Genomic DNA, 12,762 nt, shown 5'->3' with positions numbered 1-12,762 from the left:
CGTGTTCTGAACAAATAATACGAATAATACAAATATCATCACAAATCATAATCAATGTGCACTGCTTGTCTGCTTATGTTATATTATTACTGTTCTCGTCCGTTTTGTCTCGGAAACGCGTCTTATTGGTCGCTGTTCGACAGCTATATGCAGAGTTAAGAAAATTATTCTCAAAAGAAATAACAGTGTGTCGGTTATTATTTTATTTTATTTTTTTCGTCAATCTCGTGAACCACCGCAGCAGTGTGCCAGTATGTCACGCGTTTAACTTGCATTCGAGTACACTGTATACTTTCTATATCGATAATAATAATATTGTAGTGTAATACCTCATAGTTTATTGTTGTCATCTCGTGTATCGGTCGTTTCTTGTGCTCGCAGGACACATAAAATCGTGCACACGCGTACAGGAAGAGGAGAAGGACGAAAAGGACGAGGATGAGGTCGAGGACCACCGGTATACTGCAGGTGTTTGGTAGTGAGTGTCGATACCTATATAATATGTATAATATACGCGCGTATAATTCACCGTGGCGGAAACGATTTTCACGCGAGACCGAGTATGGCGATGTATACGACTATATATACATGATATATAAGTGTATTATCATTGAGCATAATATTATATTGAACTATAATCTATATTCGATATAGTCAATGGTATTTATTATGGTGTACAGCGGTGGAGTAGTATCACCTATATTGGAAAAGGTAAATATTATACCTATACATAGGTATACGGTTAGGGTATGAAAATATGTCATCATTATTGACCGAGTATAGCAATATAATAATATGATAGCATGCCTAATTTTAATTTTTGTTTTGACTCTCTGGCTGAATTTTAAAAAAAAAGCGTACCTAATGAATATATTTCGTTAAATTATTGTAATTTTAAATAAACATTTTTTTTTTTTTTCATTATTATTTTATATATAATAATAGTTTTAAGTATATATATTTGTGATGTATCATATTATTATAACTGTATACCTACTCATTACGCCTTGCGAGTCTCAAACCGAGATAAAATAAAAAAACATAACCGTTGCATTAAACTGCAGCCGGCCTGCATGTGTACTGCATCACGAGGACGTATTGGTGCGCGTTTAAACCTATACCTAATAAAGTAACAATGGTTTATACAGTCTAGACCGTGCCTGCAGTATTTTAGTGATTAATCGTGATTCGTGAACGATGAGCAGACCGATGCAGTCGAGTTGTAGTTTAGGACTGTAAATTATAATATTTAGTTTTGTCAGTCTGTATTACACTGTTCTATTTTCCGATTAGTATAGTTGGTAAATTATACTTACCGCTTCGGCCAAAATAACATTGCACGCAATATAGTCTGGACCAATTCCTACAAGTATTTCTGTATTTATACATAATATTATACACGGACGGAGAGAATGGAGAGAGAAATAGAGTTATGGGATATTGACAGATATAATGAGAATCATGTAGAGTTTATGCAACAAAGTATATGTGTACCTATACCTATACTGGCATAGGCGCAATTAGATAGAGTAATATGTACTGCAGTACTGCACTTGGCTATATTATTATAGTATAGGTAGGTATTATATACTATACAGGGTGATTCTTTTATCAAACAACACTCATTATTTTAAAAAGTATTGACTTTTTTCAAAATATTTTTTGACATAGTTTCAAGTTGTTAAAAAACCAAGGGTTTTTTATTAAAAAATTATATTTTTAAATATTTTTTATCATTATCATTTTTAAGTTTTTTATTTTTTTGAATAACAACAGAGTTTTAACTCCATATTCCAAAGCAGAATATTTTTCTAAAAATTTTGATTCATAAAAATCGAATTTAGGACGAGTAGTTTATGAATTATAAGTATTTAAAGTTCAGATTAGTATAGAGTGGAGTGGTACGGGGTTAACCCGCAAAATGTTTGTCCACTACTCCGCTTGTTAAAACTTTAAATACTTATAAAGTTATAACTCATAAGCTACTCGTCCTAAATTCGATTTTTATGAATCAAAATACTTAGAAAAATATTCTGCTTTGGAATATGAAATTAAAACTCTACGTTGTCATTCAAAAAAATAATAAACTTAAAAAATGATAAGGATAAAAAAATATTTAAAAATATAATTTTTTAATAAAAATGTTGATTTTTTAACAACTTGAAACTATGTAAATAAATATTTTGAAATAAGTCAATACTTTTTTAAACAATGAGTGTTGTCTGATAAAAGAATCACCGGCCCTGTATAGGTACTACATAAGTATATATGTATATAAAATGTATATTATGTCGAATTTGAAGAATCACAGAAAACGGTTATATATTATATTATTAGTACCTAGCGTGTATAATATAGAGTGTTAAAGAGACAGAGAAAGAGATAAAAAGACAGAGAGTGATAGTTCGAGAGAATGGTTTGGGGGGTGGGAGATTTCTTTGTTTGTAGATTTGATACACAATTACTGCGACGAAAGTCCCGTAGGTCGACCGCCGCCGCCGCCGTTGTAATAATGTCGAGTCGGGTGGAAAAAAAAACGCTCACGGTATGATTCAAGGTTACAATGTGCGACAACGCGGGACGGATCTTGGCCTTTCTACCATTAAAATAAAATAATCTTTTTTTCGTTCTGCTGTGAAAACACAGGACTCGAACAACAGTGAATGGATTTTATTTTTTTCGTCTAGTTTTTATATACATATTTTTTTTTAATAATAGGTATTATATATATATATATATTTAAAATTCAATTGGTTAAAAATCGTCGTCGTCGGCCGTGTACACAAATATCATATATATATATATTTATATACATCCGCATGTCGTATGAGCGCTTCACGTCCCGGTCCCGCACACACTACCGAATAAAAATAACTTAGATAGGTATATGTCTATAATACACTGCAGCCACTTAGCCACACATAATGGTGTGCAAAACGACAAAATTTTATAAGGCACGAAAATCTGGAGAAGAAATCGGTGGCGATGGGTGGGGACTGGCGAGAGGAGGGTAAACTTTATTGAATAAACTCAATGTTTTCGAATTTGATCCAACGTACGTGGCCGCCGCACGCCGTAAAAAAATAAACGTTTTTTGAAACTCTTCCGGAGAGGTTGACCTGCACCAACCAAACCCTCCCCTGTGCCTGCATCGCACCTAGTAGACGCCGCCTGCACACAGATGATAAAGAAATCATTCGACTCTTCCAATAAGTTCAGGACTGATTTGAATATTCTGCAGCGTGTGATCGTTTGAGCGCAAGAGACTGTATTATTCCATCAAATAGGTTATAGGTTAAAAAATGAAGCTGAGTTAACAGATTTTTAGCTAACTTTTCAATTAACTTGTTAATAGCAATGTAATAAATTAAAGCTTTTTTACAGTTAATTTGAAAAACAATACGTTTAAATCATACATGTATATATAGCTTATTAATAAATAAATATTTTTTTATTTAAACACGTCCTCTTATATAAAATGATTTTAAATAATAAATAAAATACTGGTTTGATAATTAAGTTGACGTGTAATTTTACCTAAGCAACTAAAACGCAATAAAAAAAATAATGTATATAGTAGGATTATTTTTTAACAAAATATTTAATTTTTATTTAAAAAAAAAATTAAGACGCACAATTACTATACATATGTATTATATGTGACTCAAGTGTTGATAAAAATATTTATTTATTCATTTAATTGAGTTAAACTGATAATATTTTTTATCTTGTTAACTCTGAATATATATTACCATCATACAGGATTTAAATTATAAACTGCAATTTAAAAACTCATACATCATAACTTAGTGTAATTATTCACCGTAATAGTTGGTACTTGACTTGCGCGAAGTAGTGCTATATAATAGATAAATAATAATCACACGTTTTATTTTGAAAAATTCAAAAATAAATAATAGAATATTAGATGGATAGGTTTTAAATAAATATAATATATTATATATATTACAAAAAAAATTGTTGGTTAAAACATAAAATACGATATAAAAATACAGAGTGCAGTGATCCAAAATAATAAATATATATGCCAACCAAATGTGTTTGGGGTGCAGTAAGCTGCAGGTTCAACTGCGACCCGCTAGCTTGCCGGGGTAACATGATTAATAACGAACTGAGACAAGTTCGGTGGTGTGCGTTAAAAAAAATTATGTTATTTTAGGACACATATTCTGGTTGAGATCGCGGAGTTGTTGCATTGACCAACTACACAGATAACATAACAGTTATTGTGTTGATTGCAATAATATTATTAATATATTATGTAACAATGGCGACGTTAGAGTAAAACTCGTATGATATTAATATAAATGTACGTCAACGCGTATTTGTGCGAGCGTCGTCCATCTCTGCGACAACATCGTATGAATATTGCACGACACGGATAATAATAATAATAATAATACTCGACGACGCGCGCAAGTGTTGTGAACGACGTACCAAACCTAACCGACACGTAAACACGCCACCGTCATGCTGTTGGTCAATTGGAAGCCCGTGGACTTCGGATGTCCGGCCACGGGTCCGCAAAAGCCGCTACCGTGGCGGCCACCAAACTGCTGTCCGGACGGCATTGGCAAACACAAAGAGCGGCCGATGAGGGCCAAGCGGCCCACGCCCAACATGGCCACGACACCTTTCATGCAGCGCAAGTTCCGCGAAGCCCGTCTCCGGTTGCAGCGCAAAATAAAGCTGGCCGCCGGAGACACGGGCCGTGTCCACGCCACTGTGCAGTGTGCGCGGGGCCCGTCGGAACCGCACACGCGGACGCAGGGTATGCAGGCGGCTGCGCAAACGGACCTGTCGCCGGGCTACTTCGCCAAGCCACCGGAAGTGATCGTCAAGTGCAAGACAGGTCTGGACGCGTGCACGCAGGTGACCTACGGTGACCTGATGGACTTTGAAACCGAGTTGGCCCCGCTGGCCCAGGCGCTGGCCGATGTCGTCCTGCAGGAAGCCGCCGGCACTGTGCAGTACGAAGACGATGCGGCCGCGCTCAGGCGCGAACAGACCGTCTACGTGGCCAAGCGCCGGGCCGAGTGCGTCGAACTGGACCGGCTGAACCGCGTCGAGGCAGGTCGACGACGCTGCGGTCTGCGCGCGCTGGCCATGGCCGAACGCGCTGCGCCTGGACCGACGTTCCGGGCCATTTACGCGCTGGCCATGGCCGACCACTACATGGCCGGTCTCCAGGCCGACGCCGTGGGCCAATTGCAGGCGGCCGGATTTTTGACTGCCGACGATCAACTGGTCGCTTGGATGCAAGACCGGTTCCGTCACAGTCTGAGCAGCGGCCACACCGACGTCCGTCTGGACGAAATCATCGGCGACTTGATCGTCAACCGACCGCAGACGTACCGGCGGCTCGAAAAACGTCACCCTCGATTCAAAGACGCTCCACCAGAAGTGATATTACCGGATGCTATAATTTCGAACGAAACCACTTCCGGACGTCTGGATGATGACGGCGTTGACGACATGGATGAAAACTTTTAATATAGGTGTACATTTTATACGTATAACACATCAACGACGCGATTGAAATAAAAAAAAACGTATAAATACCACAACGTAAAATATTTAATAATATATTATAACCAAACTCATTTGAGTCATTAACCATTTTATTTTCAAGAATCGAATGATATTATTCTGAAAAAAAAATTCCCTGATGATTTCAGGTGGATATCTAGAGGCGTATACGAGAGGGATTTGTAGTTTATATTGTATTCTCGTGAAGTTTACGGTGTAGACATTAAAGTTTTTATTTTTTATTTGGACAACTTTTTTGGTAATAAAATCACGTCGAGTTTAGTACACCCACCACTAATAATATTTATATAATATGCAAATATAACGCATCAGACATTGTACAAAGTCATATTTGATATAGACATATTATATATAGGCCTACTTATAAATTTGTTTGTTTTAGGATAATTACTCGTATGTTATTGCGTTTAAATGTATATATTTATACATTTTGTATGTTAATATATTTTATAATTCATTGTTCGTATTATATACAATACTATGTATGTTCCCATTTATTATAGGTAAGTGCCTGCCCAACTAAAAGTATGTTTTCTTTAATTATAATTTGATTATATTATATTGTTTTATTTGATGTTAGTGGCACGTGTTTGCCGTGAAACAGTATAACATAGTATACAATAATGCAATAATTAATGTAAGTTCTGTAAAGCCTATGCATTTGAAGTTTGTTTGTGAATAAAGGGTTAGCTCAACAACCGTGGAATGGGAAAACGCATCGAACCATTATAATTACACGACACCAAAACACACCTGCAGCGGCAGTTAAACAACGTGAAACCACCCGTTTATTTCGTTTGTTGTAAATTATATATCCATGAATACAGCAGATGGTATTTTGAATAAAACGGTTTTTTTCAATAACAGTGTGGGATTAATTTAGTGATTTTTGCAATCAACGAATTTTGAATAGTCTAACTTAGTCGCGTAAAATATGATCGGTGCAATTTAATTTATGAATTTTAGTTTAGTAAATCTGTTGTGAGTTGTAATATAACTCTAAGAATAATATGTATCATATTTAAATTAGACATGGATGTAAATAATATAAACTATATAATATGCGATTCCATACCGACCGATTTAACGAGTTTAAGATATTATTGTCACGATGTTAACTATCGACAACAGTAATACGTAATCAAAATGACCATTAAAAAATAAAAATACTTAAAAACCAACTGAAATATTGGTAGATTATAAATTGATTACTTATAGCTATAAATTATAATTTAACCTTGTCTAAATTTAATTAACTGATAGTAAATGCTATATTTATATAATATTGTATTATATTTTATATAATTGTTTATACTACATTCTATCTGCATTCTGCACAGTGCTTACTGCTTACCTCATATTGCTATTAGTCCTGCAGGAAAAATTTAAAAACCCGATATTTGAATTTAACCAGATTGTATGGTAATTTTTTTTAAATATTTTGGGTAAATACATATTATATTGAACTACTAAAGATTATTAAACTAAGTGTATAAATAAATATTAATTAAGTAAATTAGTGATTAATAATTATATATTTATATTAAAACGCGTTGTTACTTGTGAGTTGTGACAAATAATTTGTCCTCATTTTAGAAAATATATTTAAATAGCATAGTAATTACTAATTATATTTAAAGAGTTTAGTCAGTGCACTATTTTGTTTCCTCACTGTGGGTATTATCACAAATCACTATAGACCCAAGCGCAACGTATAGCACATTTAATTTACGATCGGTTGAATCAATCTTCTATTGTTAGAATTGAAATTAAAGTCAATGGTTCTATTATAAAACATAAAGTTAAAAACATTATCTCTATTTATGGTGTCTCTACGATATTTTATTTCATAGTAAGCTACCTATATGTATATGAGGAATTAAAATATTACAGTTAAAAAATGCCCATATATCGTTGAAAAATTTAAATATCGTAAAAATATCATTGTACAAACACGCATAATATGCTTAATTTAAAGTTGAATGATAGGTAAATTCACTCTAACATTAAATCTTTAAATCTAACGATATAAGATTGATTCTACTGAACGAAAATTTTAAAAAACAAATAGCGCTCTAATGCATATACGAATAAACATAATATTAGTATCCTCTCCAACTACATATAACTAAGCCTGAATGTTTTTCGTCTCGTTTAAAATTAATTTATTATTAATTTTATAATTACTCGAGATAGGTAACTATAATATTAATTGCTGTTACATATAACATATAATAGAAAGTACTAGTAGGTTACCTATCAATATTCTTCGATGATTTTTCTTCACATTCATATTTAAAAGTACCACTATACTACGAGTATAATTATTACTTATGAGTAGTAAGTACCAAATGTTGTTTGTTTTTCTGATGTACTAACGCTAATCACTAAAATTAGTTTACAATATTAATTTATTATTCATTATATGCATATTGCATACGGATTACTAAAACGACTATAATTATGTAGAATAGTATACGACCTATGTAATTTAAAAACTAGTATAGTCTAAATAGTAATTGTACCTACGCGCTAATAAACTATGCACATAATTATATATCACCGACGAAAAGCGGAAAGGACGATTGATTATTATTTAAAATGTAAGTTTAAGCAATTTAATTAATATGGTAAAATACCGAAAATATCATATAAAAACTATAAGTCTATACAGGTAATAAACTAATAAGTACCTAATAACCATCGCTTGAAATTAGTTTTGGCAAATAATAAATGCTTAATACCATATAACACGACATTTTTGGTCTTTTATTGCTAGCTTAAACGCTATCCTTATATTATATGATACCTTTTTAGCTGTGCCCTTACTATTTCGACTTAATTAAAACGGTGATTGCCGATATACTGCAGGTTATGTACGATTCACCAAGCACGCTCATTACTTTATTTTCTTCTATAAAGAAGTTATTCAAAATCTAATTTTTGGAATTTTTAATCATACTTTAACACCATATTTTCAAATTTTTGAGATTTTTTATTGTATTAAAGGAGCGTCCTATTAATTATTATGAAGCTCTGAAATACAAACTTCTGTTTTTCAAATGAGAAGACCCCTTTTCAACTGTTAAATATATACAGCAAATAATTTTTCTGAAAATGTTGACGTATCTGAGTATCAAAAACGTTGTGTTCTAGAGATAAAGGGTCCACAGTGATGGATTTAAAAGTTATGGAAGCTATATGATGATTTTTTTGACAATTTTAGTAATTAATATTAATCCATCATTAATTTTAATATAATACAACCAAGTATAATTAACACTAGATCCAATGTAGATTACATTTTATGTCAAGCTTATATTTTTTAAAATCATTTTTAAGGACTTTAATTATTCTGATTCAAACATTTTTATAATTAAGAAACTACACATTCAAATTTTGAATTAGGTACATAACAATTTAAAAAAAAAAATTATCCACTTAGTAATTTACTGTAAAAAAGGGGAGAGTTCTCATTTGAAAAACAGAAGTTTGTATCAACCCCAGAACATGCTTTATAAATAATAAAAAAAATTCAATAATCTGAAAATTCAAAAATTAAATGATTTTTGATTATATTTGAATTTTCCAAAACTCAAAATGTTAGTAATTTTATTATTAAAGGAAAATGGGGGTTAGTACATTTGGTGAGTCCCCCTGTATATAATACAAACTATGGATTTACCCTTTTTAAATTAAAATGTTATACCACAGTATGTGTTGAATATACCCCAAATATATAAACCTATGAATCTTAATATAAAACTTGAAAAAAAAAATGTTCAAATAGAATTTTCGAATAAATTTGAGGAATTTAATATCAGTATTTGTGTAACTGCCTGCAATAATGTCGCATCCGTGATGTTTGCAGTAGGTACACGATTTCAACGCTTCAACAAAAATATACAATATATATATAATATGCGAGTAGGATGTGAATGATGTGATAATATGCGATGGAACGTACTTATATATATATATATATATATAAATAGAGGCGGTGTGTATATTTGTATATATTATCATGTTGTGAGAAATATTTTTTTAGTTGTTTAGCGTAAAAACAGTAGTAAAATCTTTAATACCTACTTATAACTTTTTAAAGACACTATACATCGTTTTGGTGTCTCCTAAACAGAATAGATGATGATGCAAGCAGCAAGCCTAAAGAAAAGCTTATTTTCGCTTAGTCCGCAGGAAAAGTGTCCCTATCGTCAAATCAATAATATGCAAACACCGTAAACAAATTTTATAGATATTCTCTTTGGAGTATTTTTTTCAATAAATAACTCTCAAAAAAATCGCTCCCCGAACTTAACCGAAGGGTCTTTATTAAGGAAATTTGTGGGTTATAACTAATAAATGCACTAAATGCACGCCATATAAACACACACATATTAGGTATATAGGTAACATTATTGTGAAACATGTTTTTTATTCAGACGCATATTTCATTAATTTATTGTACCTATATGCATGAATAATGAATGTTGACCAATATATACTAAGGTTAATAGTCCTTAAAAATTGTTAGATATATATATAGATCTAGTATTTATTAGTTCATTATACTGGCACCTTATTGAGATTTTATAAATAATTATTTTTTTAGATTTAATGATTCTTATAAATAACTAAAATGTTCAAATTACCATAGCACCTCCCCGATATCTTTTAAACCCATTAACATAGATCGTTATACTCTGTGTGCAATACGAAATTTAATAACTAAAGAACTACTCATTCAAATTTTGATTCTGATAATCAACTTTTCAGGAAAATTATCCATTAAATAATTTACAGTAAACAAGATGGGTTGTTATTTGAAAATAGAAATTTGTGTCTCCAGAGGACGCTATTTACGTATAGTACAAAAAATGTCAAGAATTTAAATGTATGATTTTTAACTTTTAAGTGTATTTAAAAATTCCAAAAATCAGATGTTCAATAAATGCATTGTTCAAAAAAAGAGGTCGAGCATATATTATGCTCCAAGAATCATTCTGGATATTATTATATACGACGAAAGAATGACCTCGAAAAATGGTGTCCGCGAACGGTGAATTGGCAAACGCATCGCACACCCCCTTTTATAAAAGAGGCAGGGACCGAAGTTTCGAAGAGATCGGTCCATCCCAAACGACTTGCGCACAATACATCATAAGCACCGCAGCATCACATATAGCCACCGTGAGAGCCGCACCCTATTCACCGACAACAATAACAAAAATGGCGTTCGGAATGTATTATAATATTAATTGTGTTTACATAAACGATATAGGATAAATTATCCTGGATAATACTTGAAGTTAAGCAAAAATAAATAAATACAATTGTCCATAAATGTACCTATCTATTTTTTGTGATCAAAATATCGTTATATATGTGTATACTACTTTATTATAATATTAGTAGGTACTTTTCAGAAACAAATAACAACTAAAATTAAAATTTGAATGCTTGTAAAAAAAAATTGTGCTACCTATGTATTTCTTTTATTTTTGAACTGCTATTGTAAAAATATTAAATTTTCAAGCTTTTCTATCCAACAAATACATTTTTATCGATATTAATTTTTTTTTAACTAATAATGATCGAAAATTGCATATGCCTATAAATAGTTCAACTTCAGTCGAAATTTTTCGAAAATTGCTTGGTGGATAGAATATACTTGTATAAACATTCGGTGAAAATTTTATGTAGGTACCCATGGTCATTTGTTTTAAAGTTACATCAAAAACCAAAATCGATTTTTTCGAAAACTGCTTGTGCGTAAAATTTTCCGTTTTTTCCTTAATTTTTAGTTTGTTTATTCTGATTATTTAGAAAAATATTGAGAACTTTTTACTCTCGACTTCCCAAAGTACCAACTAGATTCACTTTCTGATCGAACGAGGTACAGAAGTCGAAAATCGAAGCACTTTTACTGCCCCAAAACGTGATGACAGACACACAAAATAATATTATGCATAATAAATATACTATAGTTATATTTAAGACTCTTTGAGATAAACAGTTTAATATCCAATGCTCAGCCTATTATTTTATTATAATACATGACGTATCTATATAAAAACGTAGTAAATTTTAAAAAACCTCATATTTTAACGATCGATATTCACTGTTCAATACTTCAATATAATATTAAAGTTTAATGTTACCGTGATAACTTAGTAATATTATATTGTTCTGAAAGTCGACTGGGTCGTAAAAACTATTTAAACGGAAAACGATGTAAACCACGCATACTTTTATACATACAAATTATATAGGTATACCTAGAAAACGGAATATGTGGCATCGCCTTATCACTGTGATAAATATTTTAATATGCCTAGGCGCATAATGTATATTATTAACTTATTCAAATAAAATGAAATTCACGCTGGAAAACGTCGTCGTTTCGTTTCTATTAACTACAGCTGTCATATAAGCGTTATTTTCGTTGTACCTACCTACACAAAGTATAATATTATATGTATGTAGGTAAATTTGCATTTGCACAATAAAAATCGTTAACTAGTTATATAGTAGTATATGAGTAGTAGCCAGTAGGTACATGGTTGACCTGTACAGTGATCTTTTGTTTTGGCCCGCGACGGTGGAGCGACAATTCTCAATAATTTAATTTATTATGTTTTATTCATTTTATTCTTTGTTATCAGCTGCAGGCATATCAACAATACCGTGGCGTAATTATAATACGTACCTATCGTTTGAAATTTGTTCAGTTACTTACTGAATAATATAAGGAAATTACATTCATCAAGTACACGCTATTATATTGTATAGAATATGAATATACCCACCAACATGAAATATACACGATCGACATTTTTCTACTCTGCCCAAAATATTATATCGTATAATTCATCGAGCTCGCTCGCCTCCATTTTTATCTTTTAATAATGTATTTTTATTTAAATTCTGATTTTTGTAAATTTTAATTAGGTACTATATACAATACACTTCTTAACTATATTTTAAAGTATATTTTTAACTATTCAGACTTTTCATATCATTTGAGGAGAGTATATGGTACCTACAGTGGCGATAACAACTATTTATCAAATGAGAATCACCCTTTTTTTTATAAATTGTTAAGAATCTTTTGAAAATTTGATCAATGTTTTGATATGATTATTTGAAAATTGTAATACTTGATTAATTTTATTACTTTATATCAGAACA

General features: G+C 31.6%; 1 protein-coding gene and 1 long non-coding RNA gene across 3 annotated transcripts in view; one reads left to right on the top strand and one right to left on the bottom strand.

Moving 5' to 3' along the window:
- LOC149062503 (uncharacterized) overlaps positions 1–12,762 on the bottom strand; it is a 78,777-nt gene that overhangs the window by 54,401 nt on the left and 11,614 nt on the right. The gene's annotated exons all lie outside the window — the stretch shown is intronic.
- LOC149062504 (radial spoke head protein 3 homolog) lies at positions 4,492–5,514 on the top strand. Its single transcript, XM_089221873.1, has one exon. It carries the CDS (start codon positions 4,492–4,494, stop codon positions 5,512–5,514), a length of 1,023 nt encoding a protein of 340 aa, XP_089077999.1.

Source organism: Diuraphis noxia, unplaced genomic scaffold (genome assembly GCF_037042655.1).
Source record: "Diuraphis noxia isolate RWA-SAM2 unplaced genomic scaffold, SU_Dnox_SAM2 contig0001, whole genome shotgun sequence".
Classification (NCBI taxonomy): Eukaryota; Metazoa; Arthropoda; class Insecta; order Hemiptera; family Aphididae; genus Diuraphis; species Diuraphis noxia.
Note: the sequence above shows the minus strand (reverse complement) of the source record. Positions and strands in the feature narration are given on the sequence as shown.

Bases quoted from the DNA above. Each gene is read 5' to 3' on its own strand.
- LOC149062504 (XM_089221873.1), top strand. From the start codon at position 4,492: ATGCTGTTGGTCAATTGGAAGCCCGTGGACTTCGGATGTCCGGCCACG.